General features: G+C 42.7%; 1 protein-coding gene across 10 annotated transcripts in view; it reads left to right on the plus strand.

The window, feature by feature from the left end:
- The window catches only part of Ppp6r2 (protein phosphatase 6 regulatory subunit 2), a 95096-nt gene that overhangs the window by 28586 nt on the left and 45290 nt on the right, over nt 1–21220 (plus strand). For 5 of the 10 annotated variants that reach the window (XM_052748635.1, XM_052748639.1, XM_052748641.1 and 2 more), the window contains exons 3-5: nt 7311–7393; nt 15772–16014; nt 20046–20232. In XM_052748635.1, the coding sequence (XP_052604595.1) occupies nt 15788–16014; nt 20046–20232 (414 nt within the window). In that variant the 5' untranslated portion in view covers nt 7311–7393; nt 15772–15787. Of the gene's footprint in view, nt 1–7310; nt 7394–9489; nt 9600–15771; nt 16015–20045; nt 20233–21220 lie in introns of those variants that run through there. The other 5 variants (XM_052748636.1, XM_052748640.1, XM_052748637.1 and 2 more) reach the window with 5 other exon arrangements.

The following is a 21220-nucleotide window of genomic DNA, read 5'->3' on the forward strand; positions in this document are numbered from 1 at the left end:
AAGTTTAAAAAGTCAAAATAGAAAAAAAAAAGAGCTAGTTTGTGGCTGGACAGATAATAAATTACAGTTTAGATTCTAATTCTCTCTTGGCAACAATCTCTACCACAGAATGTTCTGTTGGACTCTTTCATGGAACTGTAGGATCATATGATCATATGGGCGACACTTGTGTTTGAATCTTACCCTCTGTCTTCTGATTGTGTCACCCTGGAAAAATAAAGAAGCAGAACTTGAGGCTCCTTTCATTCATTCAGTGCTGGGTAAGCATGTAGGAGATGTTGGCTGTAGCATGTTGTTCTTGACAGAACTCAAGAACAGTTGTCACAATGGGAAAAGCATCCTGCTGTGTTGATACACTAAGTCCAAAGTTGGTTTATGAACAAGGATGCTCACAGTGGTAACCAGCAGGTCATCTGTGGAAGGAAGAGTATGCCCTTCCCCATAGTTAAGCATCTTTATGGAAGATAAGGTATATAGAGACCAGGCATGGTAGTTCACACCTGTAATCCCAGAATTTGAGAGGCTGAGGTAAGATTATAACCATAAGTTCAAGACCAGCATGTGCTACTGAGACCCTGCTTCAATTAAAACAAACAAACAAAAGTTTGAAAAAGAAATATTCAAGAATTGGGCCTGCAAGATGGTTTAGCAGCTAAAGACACTTGTGAATTTAAACAGATGAAACATATATGAAGACAGAATTAGTGAACTGTAATATGTATCTGACAAAAATTATTCAGAGTTGTTGAACTGAGAGATGGGAAATAGAAAATGAGATTAAGCAAAAAATAGAGTTCCTATAAAAATGATGTAAATGGATAGTTGGGCTTTCACTGTAAAAATAGGGAAAATGGAGGCACAGCATTATTCAAAGTATCAAGAGCTTTAAACTTTTCAAAAACTAATAATACGTAAGTCCATAGATTTATGAAGCATGTTGTATCCCGACTAATATGAATTAAAAAGAGAAAATGGGCTGGTGAGATGGCTTGGTGGGTAAAAATGTTTATTGCACAAGCTTGATGACCTGAGTTTGATCCTCAGAACCCATGATGGAGGGAGAGAATTGATCCCTTAAATTTTCTTCTGACCTCCAGACATGTGTGATGGGCCTGTGCCCAATGATAGGAATTTGATCCCTGGAATACACATAGTGAAAGAAGAAAACTGATGCTCACAAATTGATCAGTATAGGCATCTGTACACACCACACACACACACACACACACACACACACACACACACACACACTCACACACTCACTCACTCACTCGCTCAAATAAATAAGTAAATGTAAAAAAACTAAGAGCTGGAGAGATGGGATCATGTTTAAGAGCACTTGCTTCCCTTCCAGAGGACCTGAGGTTGTTATCCAGCCCTCATGTGGGGTAGCTCACAAATGCCTGTAACTCGAGCTCTAGGGGATCTGACTCCCACTTTTGGCCCAAGGGCAACCACACATGTGACACACAACACACACATAAATAAAAATACATTTTGTTTTGTTGGGGTTTCTTTGTTGTTTGTTTGTTTTCATTTTTCAAGACAGCGTTTCTCTGTCTGGCCCTAGCTGTCTTGGAACTCATTTTGTAGACCAGGCTAGCCTCAAACTCAGAGATCTGCCTGCTTCTGCCGCCCGAGTATTGGGATTAAAAATGTGTACCACCAGGGCTGGAGAGATGGCTAAGAGCACTGGTTGCTCTTCCAGAGGTCCTCTGCACATGGTGGCTCACAGCCATTTTTAGTGGGATCTGATGTTCTCTTCTGGCATAAAGGTGTACATGCAGATAGAACACTCATATACATAAATAAATTTTAAAAAAAAAAGTGCACCACCACCACCTGGCAAGCCTCTTTTTTTTTGATTGTTATTGTTATGTACATATACATGTATATATGTGTGTGTATGCACAAATATATAAATACAACCTAATGAGTCTGTTTTTGTTTGTGCGTGTATGTGGTTTTAAGGCTGACCACTCTGCATTGGACAACCAGTTAAGGTGCTCATCTCTGGGAGAGGCTAATTCTCCTTCTCCCCACAGTTACTAGTTGCCTGTAGTTCTTTATCTAGAAGGGGGATCCATGAAATTTTCCTCCTTCCACATTACCATATCCGTTGACATGGCCATTATTACAGTCTTGTTTATGCAGCCATTTCTAGGAGAGACTGGCTCTTGCAGCCTTTCTACTCCCTCTTCTGAGATGTTCTCTGAGCCATAGATATGGGAGCTGTGTTATGGATATATCTGAGGCTGAGCTCCCGTTGATCTCTGGTGGGGAGCACATAAGTATGACACGTGAGTAGTGACTGAGAACTGTGCATTCTGATCCACAGGCAGCAGGTAGACAAAGAAAGTCACTGGGCCTGGCATGGGCTTTTGAAACCTCAGGGCCCAACCCCAGTGACATACCTCCTCCAACAAGGTCACACTGTCTCCAGCAAGAGCACACCTCCTCCAGCAAGGTCACACCTCCTAATCCTTCCCAAACCTTTATCAACTAGGAACCAACATTCAAATATGTGAGACTTCATACCAGGGCATTCTCATTCAAACCACCACATACATAGTGCATTCAGCTTACTGTCACCTCCACCTTCTCTGAACCCCTCCCAGCCCCTTTACCCCACTCTACCAGGCCCTTTTCTACCTACATTTACGTCTTAATCAGTGACCATCAGTTTGGAAATAGGCATGGGAGCACAGTGGGCTCCTCAATGAAGTGTTTATGTCCTTAAATTCCCTCGATATTCCTTATTTTTGAAAACAAGTTAAAAATAGTATGAATAGAGTAAGGGGAAAAAGAAGCAGAACCTGTGAGTCTTTCAGGATTGTCCTTTCTTTTCACCATTGTGTTGTCTATGCTGAATTCCTTGCATTTCTGTATTAATTTTAGGAATAGCTTGTGAGATCATAGGTAGGATTTAAAAACAAAACAAAAAACTAAGTGGAGAATGGTGGCACATGTCTATAGTCACACACACAGGTAGGATTTAAAAACAAAAAACATTAACAACAACAAAAAAAATCTGAACTAAATGCAGCAGGTGGCACACTCCTATAATCCCACCATTTGAGCATGGAAGCCACAGGATCAGTGATTTATGATGATTCTCAGCTGTACAGAGAGTTTAGGGCCAGCCAGGGTAGGCTACAGAAGACCCTTTCTTTAAAAAGCAGTAAAAAACCCAGCCCTTAGGACTAGAGAGATGGCTCGAGTTAAGAGCACTTGCTGCTTTTCCTGAGGACCAGATTTTGATTCTCAGCACATCAGGCAGCTCACAACTACCTATAATTCCAGCTCCAGAGCATCTGATATCCATTTCTGATCTGTGTGTGTGTGCGCACACACATACATAGACACATATACATAGAAATAAAAATAAAATCTTAGCCAGGCAGTGGTGGCGCTCACTGCTGTGGAAGGAATGGTCTGTATGGCAAATGTGTTGCTCTGATCGGTTAGTAAAGAAAACACTGATTGGCCAGTAGTCAGGCAGGAGGAAGCATAGGCGGGACAAGAAGGAGAATAGAGCTGGGAAGTGGAAGGCTGAGTCAGAGACACTGCCTGCCGCCATGATGATAAACAGCATGTGAAGACGCCAGTAAGCCACGAGCCACGTGGCAAGGTATAGATTTATAGAAATGGATTAATTTAAGCTGTAAGAACAGTTAGCAAGAAGGCTGGTACGGCCATACAGTTTGTAAGCAATATAAGTCTCTGTGTTTGCTTGGTTGGGTCTGAGCGACTGTGGGACTGGCAGGTGAGAGAGATTTTCCTGACTGTGGGCCAGGCAGGAAAACTCTAGCTACAGCTCACCTTTAATCCTAGCACTCAGGAGGCAGAGGCAGGTGGATCTCTGAGTTTGAGGCCAGCCTGATCTCCAGAGTGAGTTCCAGGACAACCAGAACTACACAGAAAAATCTTGTCTTGTAAAAACAAAATCTTTTTTTTTTTTTTGGTTTTTCAAGACAGGGTTTCTTTGTGTAGTTTTGGTGCCTGTCCTGGGTCTTGTTCTGAAGACCAGGCTGGACTCGAACTCACAGAGATCCGCCTGCCTCTACCTCCTGAGTGCTGGGATTAAAGGCGTGCACCACCACTGCCAGTTATAAAACAAAATCTTAAAAAAAAAACAAAACTTTTGATATTAGTTTCCATATCTTACTGTTTTTAGAGAAAGTAATCTGTATGATAGTGGTCATCTGAAGTTCTTGTGTTGGGGATTATATTTGTATTTTTGGTTGTGAGCCTAGCCTTTAATGGCTGAGCATTCTTCCCAGCTCAGTGACTTATATTTGTAAATGTTACATTGGATGTTGGAAATTTTTGTATTCCATTTTTTAGGTGTTTAAGTTTCCTTAGCAGCCTGAGCTTAGTCAGTGCAACTGTAGAAATAACAGAGAAATCCCTTGTGCCCTTTACCCATTTCCCCCATAATGAAACTTTGTTTTGAGAAAGCCTCTCAAATAGCCCATGCTGGCCGTCAGCTCCCTATGCAGCTGTGGCTGAGCTTGAACTACTACTCTTTCTTCTGCCTGTCCTTCCAGGTGGCGGGATTGCAGGCCAGCAATAGTAGAAATGTTTTACAGAGTTCTAACCAGGAAGTGGGGCTGTCACAGTCTACTGACAGTTGTTTGTTTTTAGGCTGATTCTTGTTGGCCTGAAGCTTGTATATAGTTCATGTTATCCTGGAACTCACAGAAATCTGACTGCTTCAGCCTTTCAAATACTGGGATTACAAATGTGTGCTACCACACTCAACTTGACCTCCCCAGTTCATTGTGTGTGTGTGTGTGTGTGTGTGTGTGTGTGTGTGTAGTCATGGACTTGAACTTGCTTTGCAGTGAAGGATGATCTTGAACTCCTGATCCTGCGCTTTCACCTCCCTAGGGCTGGGATTGCAAGTGTGCACTCCTATGCCCAATTGTCATGTCACTTTTATAACCATATTTACTTCCCTTTTTCTCCTCTCCTAATTCCCAACCACTGGAAACCAAGAATCTGTCTTTTCATGTTGCTGTGATAAAATATCCTGATAGGAGCAATTTAAAGTGGAATAGTTTATTTTGGTCCACAGCTTAAGGATATAGTCCATCGTGGTAGAACAGTTAAGACTGCAAGCACCTGAAGCAGTCTTGGCTGTGTTGCATTCACAGTTAGTTAGGAAGAGGAGAGCAGTGAATGAATGCTTGTGCTGAGCTGGCTTCCTCCTTTTTATGTGGTCTAGAACCCAAGCCTAGGGAATCGTGCTGCCCACTCTTTGGGTGTGTCTTCTCATTTCAGTTAACCTAATCAAGAGACTCTATAGCACGAAACCAAATTGGTCTTATAATAAAAACCCAGAGCCAGATGTTGGGGTAAATGCTGAAAGAGCAGAGACAAAGGAACGAGCCACAGCCACCTCTTACCTCACCAACTCCTCAGCCAAAAAGACTGAGCTCCTGTTTCCTCCCCTTTATATTTCTTTTCTCTGCCCAGCCATATCTCTTCCTGCTCAGCCTCCCTAGTGCTGGGATTAAAGGTGTGTATGCCTCCCAAGTACTGGGAGCAAAGACATGAGATCCCAAGTGCTGGGATTAAAGGTGTGTGCCACCACTGCCTGGTCTCTATGGCTAACTAGTGGCTGGCTTTGCCCTCTGATCTTTAGGCAAGTTTTTTTTGATAGAGCATACACAAAGTATCACCACAAGACTCCATTACAGGTATGCCTAGAAGCTTGTCTCTAGGTGATACTAGATCCTGTTAGTTAATACTATCCACTACACTGTCCTCCTGTTTCTAATATTTTTTAAAGTTTTATTTATTTTGTGTGTATGAGTGTACTACGTGCATGCCTGGTGCCTTCAGGTGTCAGAAGAGGGCAAGGACATCAGATCCCCAGACCTGGAGTTACACATGGTTGTGAACCACCATGTGGGTGCTGGGACTCAAACCCAGGTCTCTGCAAGAACAACTAGTGCTCTCTTAACCACCAAGCCATCTCTTCAGCCTCTGTTTCTAGAATTTTTTTTTTTTTTTTGAGACACGGTCTCTCTTAGTAGCTCTGGTTGTGCTGGAATTTGCTTGCTATAATGACCAGGTGGGCCTTGAACTCACAGAGATCCAACCTGCCTCTGCCTTCCAAATGCTGTCATTAAAAGTATGTACCACTGCGCCATTTCTAAAATTTTATCACTTAAAAATGTTGCACTGGACCTAGGAATGGTGGCATACTCTTAAGCTTTCAGGAGACTGCAGTGAGAGAATTGTTTGAACCCAAGAGTTCAAGACCAGCCTGGGCACCATAGTGAGATCATATCTCAAACAAATCAAACAAACAAAACGAAACCAAAGCCACCAAGCCATCAATGGAATCAAAGTCTACAACTTTTTGGGATTTGTTTACTTTGCCTAGTAATAAATTTCTAGACACTTACTCAGTTTTTGTACCCATCAGTAGTTCCTTTTGGGGGCTGGGGATGTAATTATGTTGGTAGAGTGCTTCCCTAACATGAAAAGCTCTGGGTTTGAGCCCAGCTCAGCACCAGGGAGGAAGAGGCAGAAAGGTTGGGAATTCAAGGTGACCCTCAGCTATATATAAAGTTTGAGGTTATTCTGACAAACAGGAGACTCTCTCAAAAAAAAAAAACAAAAAAAAAAAAAAACAAATTTTTTTTCCTAATCATAAAACATTTATTCCGCTTACATGAACTGAGACATATGTTAACAATTGTGCTTGGATAACAATTGTGCTTGGAATTGCACATGGATTTTTCATATGACATTAAACAAGAGTAGCCATCATTTAAAGTTATTTCCTTGTTAACTGTTTCTACAGCATATACATTTTAGGCAAGAAAATAAGAAAAGAGTGATAAATTTTCCTAACTTCCTTGCATGGTGGCCATGTTAACTTTCCCAGATCATTGTGGTTTTAGTACATGAGCTATCAGAGCGAGCACAATAGCACTTTTTATCATCCTGTTTTCCTTACTGTGTTGGCTCCACATGCTGTGTTTAGTTTGTATTTTGAAGACTGTCCAAGCTGATGCCAACCTTTACCCCCTCCCCTTTTTTGTTTAGCATACAAAGAAATGTGATTCTCACTTTCTGTTTTGTTTTATTTGATACAGGATCTCAGCAGGTAGCTCTGGCTGTCCTAGAACTCACAGTATAGAATAGGCTAGCCTCAAACTCAGAGATCTGCCTGCCTCTGCCTCCTGAGTGCTGTGATTAAAGGTGTACCCTGCTGTTATTCTAGCTTTTGACTGTTATAAATAAAGCTGCTGTGAAGGTTTTTGTGTGCATTGAAGTTTTTGTTTCTCTAGGATCAATGTCCAGGGCCAAGGCAGTTTTATTTGTATGGATTTCTGTTCACTGCTGCATTATAGAGGTTGCAGAATCTCTTAAGGTTTGTATGTTTATCATACTTAGATCTTTTCTTTCTTACCTGGGTATAACATTGCCTCTTATTGTTTTTTGCCTTAAAGTTTATCAGATATTAAAATTGTATCTCAGTTTTTGGTTCCCATTTGCCCACTGTGTTTTTCAGTTGTCCTATTTCTGCCTCATTCAGTTTTTAAAGTATGTCTTTGTTTGAGACAGGCTTCCTCTCTATATCCTTGGCTGTCCTGGAACTCTCTATGTAGACCAGACTGGCCTTGAATTCACAGAGATCTGCCTGCTTCTGCCTTCCAAGTGATAAGACCAAAGGTGTGTGCCACTATGCCCAGCTAAAGTATATTGTTTAGAGTCAATGTTGTTGGAATTTTTAAAATTTATTTAACGTTATTTTATGTGCATTGGTGTGAAGGTATCAGATCCCCTGGAATTAGAGTTACAGACAGCTGTGAGCTGCCATGTGGGTGCTGGGAATTGAACCCAGGTCTTCTGGAAGAACAGCCAGTGCTCTTAACTGCTGAGCCATCTCTCCAGCCTTGTTGGAATTTTTTATATCCAGTCTGAGAGACTTTTTCATTGATAACTTTATCCCACATGTGGTTGTTGACATTATTAGTGCTAGTTTCTGTCATTTTATTTCATATTTTTTATTTACTAATATTTTAGTTTTGTCTTTATTTTTTTCTTTACTATTTTCCATAGGCTAGATTATGGTAGATGTTTCATTTTGAGTTTTGCTTTTGTTTACTTTATTGCTATTTTCTTAGTTATGCATTCTGTTGTGGAATATTATTTTAAGGTGTGTTACATTTGTTTATGCTGTGGAACATTTGTTTAATGATGCAAAGATGTGTTGCATTCTTTTATGTTGCATTATTTAACTCTGTTAAGCTGTGTTCCTGTGCCTGTCTAAAATACCTGATGGTCTAATAAAGAGCTGAATGGCCAATAGTGAGGCAGGAGAAAGGATAGGCGGGGCTGGCAGGCAGAGAGAATAAATAGAAGGAGAAATCTGGGAGGAAAAGAAGAAAGAGAAGAGAACAAGGAGAGGAGGATGTTCGAGGCCAGCCACCCAGCTACCCAGCCACCCAGCCACCCAGCTACCCAGCCACCCAGTCACCCAGCCACCCAGCCACCCAGCCACCCAGCCACCCAGCCACCCAGCCTCCCAGCCTCCCAGCCTCCCAGCCTCCCAGCCTCCCAGCCTCCCAGCCTCCCAGCCACCCAGCCACCCAGCCACCCAGCCACCCAGCCACCCAGCTACCCAGCCTCCCAGCCACCCAGCCTCCCAGCCTCCCAGCCTCCCAGCCTCCCAGCCTCCCAGTCTCCCAGCCACCCAGCCACCCAGCCACCCAGCCTCCCAGCCTCCCAGCCACCCAGCCACCCAGCTACCCAGCCACCCAGCCACCCAGCCACCCAGCCTCACAGCCTCACAGCCTCACAGCCAGCCACAAAGTGGGAAAGTAAGATATACAGAAGTAAGAAAAGGAAAAGGCCCAGAGGCAAAAGGTAGATGGGATAATTTAAAGTTAAGAAAAGCTGGTAAGAAACAAGACAAACTAAAGAATGGGCATTTGTAAGTAGTAATAAGCCTCCATGTGATATATTTGGGAGCTGGGTGGCAGGCCCCCCCAAAAGAGCAAAAATAACCAACAGCAATATTCCCTTTGTTGTGGATATTAAGACCTTTATTCCACTTACATAATTTTTAAGGTTAAAAATATTTCTTCCATTTTCCCAGTAACACAGCCCCTTTTCCTTGCCATATCAACAGGTAGAGAAGCCTCTACTGAACATCATTCTGGCCACATAAATGGCTGTCCAAAGGAATGAATCTTTAGTTGATAGAATAATAGAATGCCAGCTGGGTCTGGTAGCACACGCCTGTAATCCTAGACTTTTGTGGAGGTTAAGCAGAATAATTTTGAGTTTGAGACCAACTCTAGCTATGTTATATAAGCCAACCTGAAAAAAAATCATGAAGAACAAAACCAAACAAAATATAGATTGCCTGAGATGAGCATGATGAGCCAGGTATTTTTCTGTTTTGCTGTTTTTAAGTCATAAAGATTTTGTTGTTTTGTTTGTTTCTTCTTTCCGAGACAGGCTCTCTGTGTGTAGCCCTGGATGGGCTGGAACTGGCCATGAGGATCAGGCTAGTTTTGGACTAACAGAAACCTGCCTGCCTTTGCTTCTTGAGTTTAAAGGGATTAAAGGTGCGCACTACTATCCCCAGCAGTCACACAGATTTTTAAAAAATTTGTTTTTATTCTTTGTAATTATATGTAGGTGTGTACACCTGCATGTGGGTATGTGCACATGCATGCAGTGCTTATGGAGACCAAAGGCATTCGATCCCTTGGAGCTGGAGTTAGAGAAGGTTGTGAGAACTCAGGTCCTCTGGGAGAGCAGAAAGTGCTTACAACCATGGAGCCATCTCTCCAGCCAGAGTCATACAGATACTAAATTATAGATTATTTTATAGTAAGCACTTCTTTGCTTTGAATTCATTCCAAATCTTATATATAATTTCATAGGTATTTTATCAGCAATTACTTACTTGTTTGTTTATTTTGAGACAGGGTTTCTCTGTGTTGCCATGGTGTCCTGGAACTCACTCTGTAGACCAGGTTGGCTTTGAACTCAGAGATCCACCTGCCTCTGCCTCGTAATTGCTGGGATCAAAGGTGTGTGCCACCACCACCTGGTATTCTTAATAATTCTTTACTGGTTTTTGTTGTATACCACACAGGTATTATTTATAGTAAATAAACAGACCCCCTTTAAGTTTTCAGTTTGTGATGGTTAGTTTTATGTCAACTTGACACAAGCTAGAGCCATTTGGGAAGAAGGAACTTCAGTTGAGAAAATGCCTCCATTCGATTGGCCTGTGGACAAGCTTGTGGGACATTTTCTTGATTGATGATTGATGTGGAGAGCCCAGCTCACTGTGGCCTGGTAGTCCTGGGCGCTATAGGAAAACAGGCTGAGCAAGCTATGAGGAGCAAGCCACTAAAGAGCATTTCCAATAAAGACCTCTGCTTCAGTTTCTGCCTTGAGTCCTTGCCCTGACTTCCTTCAATGATGGACTGTGATATGGAAGTGTAATTGAAATAAACCATTTTCTCTCCAAGTTGCTTATGGTCATGGTGTTTTGTCACAGCAGCAGTAAAAACCCTAACTAAGATGGCTTGGTACCGGGCCATGGGGTATAGCGTTAACAGTCCTGACCATGAGTTTTGAGTTACTCAGAGCTCCGTGGGCTGTTCTGTAGGAACTTAGAAGATGACGGTGAGAGCACTGCATGAGATGGAGGCCTGGCTTGTGAAGTTCCAGAGGGAGGCAGAGACTCAGGGCTCTTCATGTGATATTTTGAATTAAGAATCTGTGGTCCTGGTCAGCTGAGGCTGAAGAATTGGCTGTAATTAACAAGAGACCAAAACCACTGAAGTGAAACCTTTGTTTTGATGGGATAATTGCTGCTGGTTAGCTGGAGCTGAGAAATTAGTGGTGATGAAGAAGAAACCAGTAACACTGAGAACTGTGTATCTGGGAGTTTTTTTCCTGAATGTCAGCACACAGAATCTCTGGTATAGAGGGAGCTGAGGCTGTACCTGGGGCTTATAAGAAAACCAAACTGAACAAACCAGAATAAATTGAGCCAGTAAGTGGGGTTCCCCTGTGACTGCTGCATTAGTTCTTGCCCTGAGTTTCTGCCATGACTTCCTTCGATGATGGACTGTGATGTAGAAGTGTAATCGAAAAAAAAAAAAAAGCCCAAATTGCTTATGATCATGATGTTTTATCACAGCAGTTGAGATCCTATTTAAGACACAGTTCTATATTACCCCCAAATTCCCTTCAGTCACCGTGTAGTTATTCTGTGCCATATCCCTGGCCTTGAACAACCTCTGCTCTCCTTGCCCTGGATATGTTTTACATATTTCTGAACTCTCTTATAAATGGAACCATTTAATATTGGCCTTCATCCCCTATCACTCATCTGTGTTGTGCTTGTTGTATGTTGTGAGTAAGGTTCCGTTGTATGGGGAGATCATTCACCTGTTAATAGGCATCTGAGCTGTTGCCTGTGTGTAACTACTGTGAATAAGGTGGCTGTCAGCCTTCACTCAGTCTTTGTACAGACATAGGATTTAATTTTTCTTATGTTGGACCTGAGAGTAGAATTGGTAGATCACATGGTAAGAATGTGCCTAACTCTATAAAGTAGCTGTTAAACTCTTTTCAGAGTGGTTGTGCCACATTAGAGCTCTCTTCCTGGAGGTGGGTAGGAGTTTGAGTTGTCCAATGTCTTCATCAGCACATGGGTGGCTTTTGATGTTGGTCAGTCTGGTCGGTATGTATGCAGTACAGCCTCACTGCAGGTCGCTGGTTACTGTGATACTGATCCTATTATAGCACTTACTGGATGGATTTTTGTTTTGTTTTGAGACAAGATCTTACTGTGTTGCCAAGGTTGGCTTCAAGTTCATGGTCCTCTTGCCTCAGCATTGCAAATTCTGGGATAAAAGGTATAAGCTAGCGTGTATATTTTTATATCTTTTAAAGTAATGTATCTCCAGTTTTTTAAATTAGTGTTTTGTTGTCTTATAGCTGAGTTGTAAAAAATTTTTTATGATGTGAATATGGATAACTTTTCAGATATATGTCAGAAATAAGTATAGATTTATATCTGAACTATACATTGAGAAATATTTTTCCCAACCTTTGACTTATATTTTTATTTTACTAACAGTATAAAGGAATTGAATTTTTTTACATCTGTTTATTCCATGTATGTGCTATGGTATATTTGTGGACATCAGAGGACAAATTTTCAGAGAGTAAGTTCTCCTCTTCTTCTACATGGATCCTGGGGATTGAACCCAGGTCTTTAGGCTTGGCAGCAAGCCTCTACCTGCTGAATCATCTTTTTTTTTTTAAAAGAATGTAATTTTTTTGTTTTTTTTTAAGTTATTTATTTTTATTTTATGTGTATTGGTGTTTGCCTGCATATCTGTGTGAGGGTGTCAGATCTTGGGAGTTACAGACAGTTGTTAGCTGCCATGTGGTTGCTGGGAATTGAACCCAGGTCCTCTGGAAGAGTAGTCAGCGCTCTTAGCCACTGAGCCATCTCTCCAGCCCCGTGAATCATCTTACTCTTAACATTTATTTGCTTATTTATTTAGTGAGGGGACACACAAGTGTTACATACAACACACAAGTGTGGAGGTCAGAGGACAACTTGAAGGAGTTGGTTTGCCCTTTCTGGGTTTATGTGATTCAACTCATTGTCAGGCTTGGCCACAAGATCTCTTACCCACTAAGTCATACTGCCAGCCCCAGAAGATTATAATTTTGTGGAGGTCTGATTCATTACTTTTCCTTCCATAAATTGATTTTTTATATCATTTGAACCCCAAAGTTTAGTTTTATTTATTGTTTGTGTGCATGCATGTGTGTGTCTGTGTGTCTGTGTGCTGTGCAAGTAGCATACATAAAGAGGTCAGAGGACAAGTGACAGTTCTTTCCTACCATGTGTGTCCCAGGGATTGAACTCAAGTTGTCACACTTGGTGACAGTTGCCTTTAACCACTCAGTCATCTTGCTGCCTCTCAGAAGTTCACAATTTTGTGGGAGTCTTACTTATTACTTTTTCCGTCATAAATTATGTTTAGTGTGTCTTATGAACCTCCAACTTTTTTTTTTTGTTGTTTGTTTGTTTTTTTCAAGACAGGGTTTCCTCTGTATAACAGCTTTGGCTGTCCTGGAACTCACTATGTAGACCAGGCTGGCCTCAAACTCACAGAGATCCACCTGTCTCTGTCTACTTAGTGCTGGAATTAAAGGTGTGTGCCACCACCGACTGGCCTTCATTTCTTGCTTTTTAAAACACTTAGTCACATTACTTTTTGTTGTTGTTTTGAGATAGTCTCACTGTGTGTCTTTTGACTGGTCTGGAATGCTTTATATAGACCCAGGCTGGCTTTGAACTCACAGAGATCCACCTGCCTCTGTCTCCCAAGTGCTGGGATTAAAGGCGTGCAATACTATGTCTGGAGGATATCACATTTATTTATGTGTGTGTGTTTATGTGCTTGCTTTGATGTGTGTGTGGCCAACAGAGGACAACTTATGGGATTGGTCCTCTCCTTTCACCATGTGGTCTCAGGGATTAAACTCAGGTTCTCAGGTTTGGTGACAAGTGCCCCTAGTCACTGAAGTCATTTTGCTGACCCTCCCTTTCTATCCCACCCCTGCTTCCATAGTGCTGGGCAACAGACCTTATGACCTTGTATATGCTAGGCAATGGTTCTACCACTGAGCTGCATTCCCAGTCTCCAAACATTGTCTTCTAGAATTTCTAGTTGTAGGTTTTATGATTAAACCTGTGATCTATATCATGTTAGTTTGGGGTTTGGTGTGAAGTAAGTGTTGAACATCAGCTTATTTATGTGTATTTAGTTTTCTGGAATAATTTTTGAAAAAGACTGCACACACACACACACTGACACAACAACACACTTTTCTTCATTTAATTGATTTTGTACATTTATTGAAAATTAATTGAATACATAATGGTATCAGAGGCTGCTGTGTCAGGGCCCACTGATATCTCAGATTCACAAACAGGTCAACACATTTAAGAACTGCAGCCAGTCTTTTAGTTTTTCATTTTAAGTTTATTTAGCATCAGGTGTAGTGGCACACATCCTTAAATCTCAGCATTTATGTGGAAGAGGCAGTGTACTTCTGTGAGTTTGAGTTGAGCTTGGTCTACATAATGAGTTTCAGGCAACCAGAGCTACACAGTAAGATTCTGTCTTAAAACATTATTTTATGTATATGGATGTTTTGCCTGCATGCATGTCTGTGTATCATAGGTGTACAGTGCCCATAGAGGTCAGAAGATGGTGTTGTATTACCTGGGACTAGAGTTACAGACTGATGGGAGTGGTGTTTTTTTTTTTTTTTTTTTTTTTTTTTTTTTTTTTTTTTTTAAGATTTATTTATTATGTATACAGTGTTCTGTCTGCATATACACCTGCAGGTCAGAAGAGGGCACCAGATCTCATTATGGATGGTTGTGAGCCACCATGTGGTTGCTGGGAATTGAACTCAGGACCTCTGGAAGAACAGCCAGTACTCTTAACCTCTGAGCCATCTCTCCAGCCCCGGGAGTGGTGGTTTTGATACTAGAAATCGATCCCCAGGTCCTCTGGATCTACAGCCACTGAGCCATCTCTCTACCCCCAATCTTTTATATTTTTTTTTAAAGTAAAAAATACCAAGTAAGAAAAGCCCCTCAGATCTTACTATAGTTTTGTAAATAACCTCATATGACTTTAAAAAGATTTATAATTTGGACCAATGAAATGGCTAACCAGGTCAGGGCTAATGATCTGAATTCAGTTCCTGGGACCCACATGATAGAAAGTGAGAACTCACTCCCACAACTTGTCCTCTGACCACCACACATGTGTGCTTTCCTGATTGCATGGTGTTCACATGTGGGCAAACAAATAAATGTAAAACTAATTTTAAAAGATTCATAATTTAAAGATAAGCTTTTAGCTTTGTTCAAGATGAAGCTTCATGCTTTCTTTTTGTTATCAGAACGTAAAAATGATTAGCTAACTCATCCTGGGCTGCACACTAACATTGAACCCCATGGAGATGGACAGTCTTGTCTAGGTATGACACCAAAAGCTGGAAGAAGGGCTGGGAAGGCAGAGGAAGGGCTGGGTTAGTGGCAGTCTTCAGATTGCTGTGGTAGTGTGCATGTGAATGAGATGGTTGTCTCATGGGTAACCTCGATGTTATGCAGCAAAATGGCCACCATAAACTGAGGGACTAGGTGACAGTCCTAGGGACTAGGCTGTAGAAAATGGCAGGATCAAACTTAACAGGCAGTCCTTAGTTTGGCTTGCTGAGTATAGGCTCTGAGAGTCTTCTGGGAACACATGTCTAGTGTTCACTCAGGAAGGATTAAATACTGGGAGGGTGGGTTTCTGGTTTGAGTTAACTTTTTTAGGATGGAGGGGTATTCCTGGTGTTGATACTTGGGAGACAGATGTGTGGGCCCCTCAAAGCCATGATTGAAATGAGAGCCTCCAGGGACTTAAGCATTGTGGGCAGGGGAGAAGATAGGTCAGATGAGGGGGTTCCTGTGGGTGGGGAGGAGGTAAGTCAGTGAGGGGAACCTAAGGGACCTGTAGATAAGAGTAGTTACTTGGGGGATGGGTCGGGGGGTGGGGAAAAAAAAGAGTAGTTACTTGGTCCCCAGGATTGCTTGTGTGTGTGTTGGGGATGGACTTCTTGGACTTTGGTATAGTGTGGCTTTACAGAGTAGGGAGGAGTGAGCTCCTTTTTTGTCCTTGCTTACAGCTCTGTGGCCACCATCATGTTCTGGAAATTTGACTTGAATACCACGTCCCATGTTGACAAGCTGCTCGACAAGGAACATGTGACATTGCAGGAGTTAATGGATGAAGATGACATCCTGCAAGAGTGTAAGGCTCAAAACCAGAAGTTGCTGGACTTCCTGTGCAGGCAGCAGTGTATGGAGGAGCTGGTGAACCTCATCACACAAGACCCACCCCTGGACATGGAAGAGAAGGTCCGATTCAAGTATGTACTGAGGCTGTTTCCCAGGCCAGCTGGGTAGTGCTTAAGGAGGCTATGAGTAGTGTCTAAGGCCAGCTAGAGCCAGGGCATCAGCACATGACAAGTGAGGAGGCCATTGTGCAGTTCGTTGTTTGTGAGGCTTAAGAGTTTCGAATCTCTTGTGTTTATTTTCTCATTCTGAGTTATAGGTGAGTTTATATTAACACATGTTGGAACAATTTGATGAAAGAAAGACCCCGTGATAAATAGGTACCTGAGATTGCAGAGTTGTGCCACATCATAGAGGTATGATGTCTGACTTCTGAGACCCAGGAAGTGCTTTGCTTTGGGGTGTTTAATTCAGAGGAAGTGTGTCATTATCATTAGTGATACTAAACCTTTAGAAATTCTTCCTAAAAAATATATATTTTTTAAAGATAGTTTATATTTTTTAAAGATAGTTTATTTATTTTTTTTATTTTTTAAGATTTATTTATTTAAAAAAAAATTAAAAAAAAAAAAAAAAGCCAGGCGGTGGTGGCGCATGCCTTTAATCCCAGCACTCGGGAGGCAGAGCCAGGTGGATCTCTGTGAGTTCAAGGCCAGCCTGGTCTCCAAAGTGAGTTTCAGGACAGGCGCAAAGCTACACAGAGAAACCCTGTCTCGAAAAACCAAAAAAAAAAAAAAAGATTTATTTATTTATTTTGTATACAGCATGTATGACTACAGGTCAGAAGGCGGCACCGGATCTCATTACAGATGGTTGTGAGCCACCATGTGGTTGCTGGGAATTGAACTCAGGACCTTTGGAAGAGCAGTTAGTGCTCTTAATCTCTGAGCCATCTCTCCAGCCCCGTTCCTAAAATATTTTAAGTTTGACCAGGATGTTGGGAGCTGACAAAAGGGACAGTGTCATCACAGGATGGTCGGAGTTTTGAGCAAGGGCAGAGTCTAAAGTGGAGGATGCTTTGGGTAGCAAGAAGGACGAGTCAGGCTTAGAGAGTTTGGCGCCATGAATAGGTCACATGGTCTGCAGTGTTTCTGGGGTGAGCTAGGGACGAGTAACACAACAGACAGAGATCCAGGTGCTAAAGAGGAAGCCCACTGTACGTATGCATGGTAGGAAGGCCTTAGAACAGGTCAGTAAGTCGTGATGTGCTATTTGTCCTTCCTTCCTTCCTTCCTTCCTTCCTTCCTTCCTTTCCTTCCTTCCGACACAAAAGACTTACTGTTTAGCACATACTAGTCTACTTTCATTCCTCCTGCCAAAGCCTCCCAAGTGCTAGGATCTCAGATATACTGCATGCCTCACAGCTTTTGCATTTTTAAATGCCTGAAAAAAGTTAAAGGGAGAGTAGTTTGTTACACATGTTGATGATCTTTTTAGTGTTGTTGGACATATCACACTAATCCCTATACAACCAGAGTCCAGTCGCAAAAGAGACTAACAAAAAATATTTGTAACCTGGCCCTTCACAACAAATCTTTGCTGACCTTTGTCCTTTGGAAGAAAACAGGGCAAGCCTGGATGATGAGGCAGCCTGTGGTGGACTATCAGTGCTTCCTCAGGCAGTCTGTCTGACAGGCCTGGATGATGAGGCAGCCTGTGGGGGACTGACTATCAGTGCTTCCCCAGGCAGTCAGTCTGTCTGAGTGGTAGGCTGTCAGTACTTCCTCTAGGCAGTCAGTCTGTCTGAGTGGTAGGTTGTCAGTACTTACTCTAGGCAGTCAGTCTGTCTGACAGGCCTGGGAGCCTGTGGTGGATTGTCAGTGCTTCCTGTGGTCAGTCAGACAGACTGGGTTCCATGACAAGGGTTCCATGATGGGAAACGGTTGTAGGAAGAGCAGAGGCCTGCTGTCAGGAGCCACGGCGTATGGGCAGGTGGCCACAGCTGGAGGCTCGTGTGCTCTCATTATCACTACACAGCCCACCTGCCATCTTCTCTACAATTGTCTCCCAGTTTGGGTGACAGATGAGAACAAAGTGATAGGTGGGGGAGGGGTGTAGTTAAGGAGCTTTTGGGTCAAGACAGGGATTCTTAGAATAGCATTAATGACTCGAGACTTGCTGAGTCAGAGTCTGAGAGAGAGTAGTAATACCTGAGTACTAAGCTAAAGCAAAATGTGAAAATGTGCAGTCTTTACTTTGCTCCCTCACCCTAGGATTTGACTTCTTACACTGCCCCAGCTGTGTCTTGTTTGGATCTGGTAGAGTGTCACTGACCTTCACTGCTGCTCACATGGCCCTCTTTCCCTGCTGTCTCTGGTCTCCCTGCCCTCATTGGTCACGTATGATCCCCTACACGAAACACTTATGCAAGGTTACAGCTATCCCATGAGGTGGGCCAGGGCTGCCCCCCTTCACAGACAAGGACATGGAAGGCCAGAGAGGTTAGCCAGGAAGGAGCCATCCCACTTAACCCTTAGGCCCCTCCCACACCCAGCCTGTGGGGCCCTGAACACTGCCCACACTATTTTGTCCAAAGGCCTACTTGTCTCGCATGTCCTGCTGGGTCTGTATGACTGACAGCTCCTTCATGGCTCTGAAGGCTGCTTCTTCCTGTGGGGCTGAGAAGGAGCACCCCATGCATCCACAGCTAGTGAAGAGCTCTTGGTTTCTGGGGCACTGTTGTCTTCTCTCCTGTGTGGACCAGCTGCTAAAGAAGAAACAGTGATAGCATGGAATCACACAGTGGGTTATCTTGTCTGTAGTCACTTTCATTAAAGGAAAAGTACATTTGCACATGCTAGCATTTTTCTCTCTTTCTCTCTTCTTTCTTTCTTTCTTTTTTTTTTTTTTTTTGTTTTTTTGCTTTGTTTTTGAAGACAGCATTTCTCTGTGTAGCCCTGGCTGTCCTGTAGACTATACTATAGGCTGGCCTCAAACTCACAGAGATCCGCCTGCCTCTGCCTCCCTGGTGCTGGGATTAAAAGCGTGTGCCACCACCACCCAGCTCATACTAGCATTTCTTAATAGTAAATTACTTGCATGATGTCTCATAGCAGATATTGTTTCATAGCTGCAGATGTGATATTTCCTAGTGTGGAACAGTTTTGGTCTGTTAGATTTGAAGGCACAGGAAGAGGGGAGAAGAGGAAGAGAATTTCCCAAGGAGAAACATGAGCATGACGGGGACTTGGCCTCACTGACAGTCAACAGGAGAGGCCTGGGAGACGAGCAGGAAGGCCTGCAGAGAGAATCCAGGAGAAAAAGAGTTTATTATCTAAGTCTGGTCTGCTGGTACACACCTATAATCCCAGTGCTTGGGAAGTAAAGGCAGGAGGAGAAGGCCATCCTCATCTACGTAGTGAATTTGAGGCCAGTCCAGGATACATGAAATCCTGTTTTTAAAAAAATTGAAGTTATTTACAGAATGGAAGTAGAGTCAGAAAATTTAGAATATTAGAGTACAGGATATATGGAGCCTATAAAAGTTTTGTTAAGAACTTTGAAGTTCCAATCGTCAGAAATGATAATTGTTACAGAGTATCATCTTCATTCTGTTTTGAGGTCTGTTCTTTGAGCAGTACTTTGCTCTTATCACATGGGTCTGCTTCCTTTCTTTTTTTTATGTTTTTTTATTATTTATTCATTTATTTATTTATTTTTCAAGACAGGGTTTCTCTGTGTAGTTTTGGTGCCTATCCTGGATCTCGCTCTGTAGACCAGGCTGGCCTCGAACTCACAGAGATCCACCTGGCTCTGCCTCCCGAGTGCTGGGACTAAAGGTGTGCACCACCGCCGCCTGGCCTAAATGTATTTATTTTTAGTTGTGTCTATATGTTGTGTCTGTATGAGAGTATGCCATGTTTGTGGGTGCCTAGAGGCTGGAGGCGTTGGATCCCCTGGAGCTGTAGTTACAGGTGGCTCTGACACCAGACATGGGCACTGGGAGTTGAACTCAGGTCCTCTGGAAGAGCAGTGCATACTCTAACCACTTAGCTCTCTCCAGCCCTGACATATGTCTGCTTCCTAAGCAGCATTTTCTTAGACAGCTTCCTAAGAGTTGGAGAAGTCTCATTTCACCTCCAGTGCTTGGACTGTGCCCTTTTAGATATCCAAACACAGCCTGTGAGCTTCTGACTTGTGATGTGCCGCAGATCAGCGACAGACTAGGCGAGGATGAGAATCTGCTGAGCCTTCTCTATGACTTCCTGGACCAGGAGCCGCCACTCAACCCTCTGCTTGCCAGTTTCTTCAGCAAGACCATTGGCAGTCTTATTGCAAGGAAAACTGAACAGGTAATGACACGTGAAGCCAGTGTATTGGACAATCACTGCTGACACTGTGAAACTGTCACCAGGCTCTTGGGACAGTATTTTGTTTGCTTAACAGAACACAGATGAACAGTATGGGTGGCTGATATGTGAACTGTTGTGTAAGTAAAGTGACTTTCCAAAGATGTTCTCGTCGCCAGCTCTGGAATAAGCAGTACTTCCTGTCCTCTCTGGGTGCTTTGCAAGCTCCAGGTCAGGCATAAACGTGAGGTCTGATAACATGCCTTCACTGTGGAGCGACCTGGAACATCTACATTTTGGGGTCTTTGTGAGTGGCATGTCTGTGTGGCCAGGATAGTGATTGTTTCAAAACAAACAAAAGATGATCAGAATTGGGCTTTTGTGGGAAAACACTAATATTTCAGCTGTCACACTGTCCTCCTCCTACCTTAATGTAAAGTGTTGGTGCGAAGCCAGGTGGTGGTGGTGCACACTTTTAATCCCAGAACTCAGGAGTGAGTTCTGGGACAGCTAGGGCTACACAGAGAAATCCTGTCTCAAAAAACTAAATCAGTCAATCAATCAATCAAGCGTGGGTGTGAACAGGGAGTGTAATGGCAGCGTGTGCTTCCCGCCATGTTCAGCATCTGTCTTTTCACTTCATTTACCCGTTCCCCTTGGGTAATTAAACACACGTCTCAGATGTCAGAAAATGTCTGTGTAAATAGTCCAGGATGTGGCCAAATTATAAGGACTTTTTTCTTTTTAATACTGCTAAGTATTATACTCCTAAAATATTAGATGTAATTGTTTAATCCCATCACATATCCATTTAGCAAACAAACCTGTATTTTGTCTGTGCCTTGAGTCTTGGGACTCCAGAGGACTGTCTTATCTCATTTGTTTTGAAAAGCAGAAATGATGTGCATATGTATGTGTGTGTATATGTGTGTGTGCCTGCACATCCCCTTCCCACTTGTGTGTGCAATGGCGGTGGCAGCAGGACTGTAGG

This window comes from Peromyscus californicus, unplaced genomic scaffold (assembly GCF_007827085.1).
Source record: "Peromyscus californicus insignis strain IS unplaced genomic scaffold, ASM782708v3 Scaffold_20__1_contigs__length_68692818, whole genome shotgun sequence".
Taxonomy (NCBI): Eukaryota; Metazoa; Chordata; class Mammalia; order Rodentia; family Cricetidae; genus Peromyscus; species Peromyscus californicus.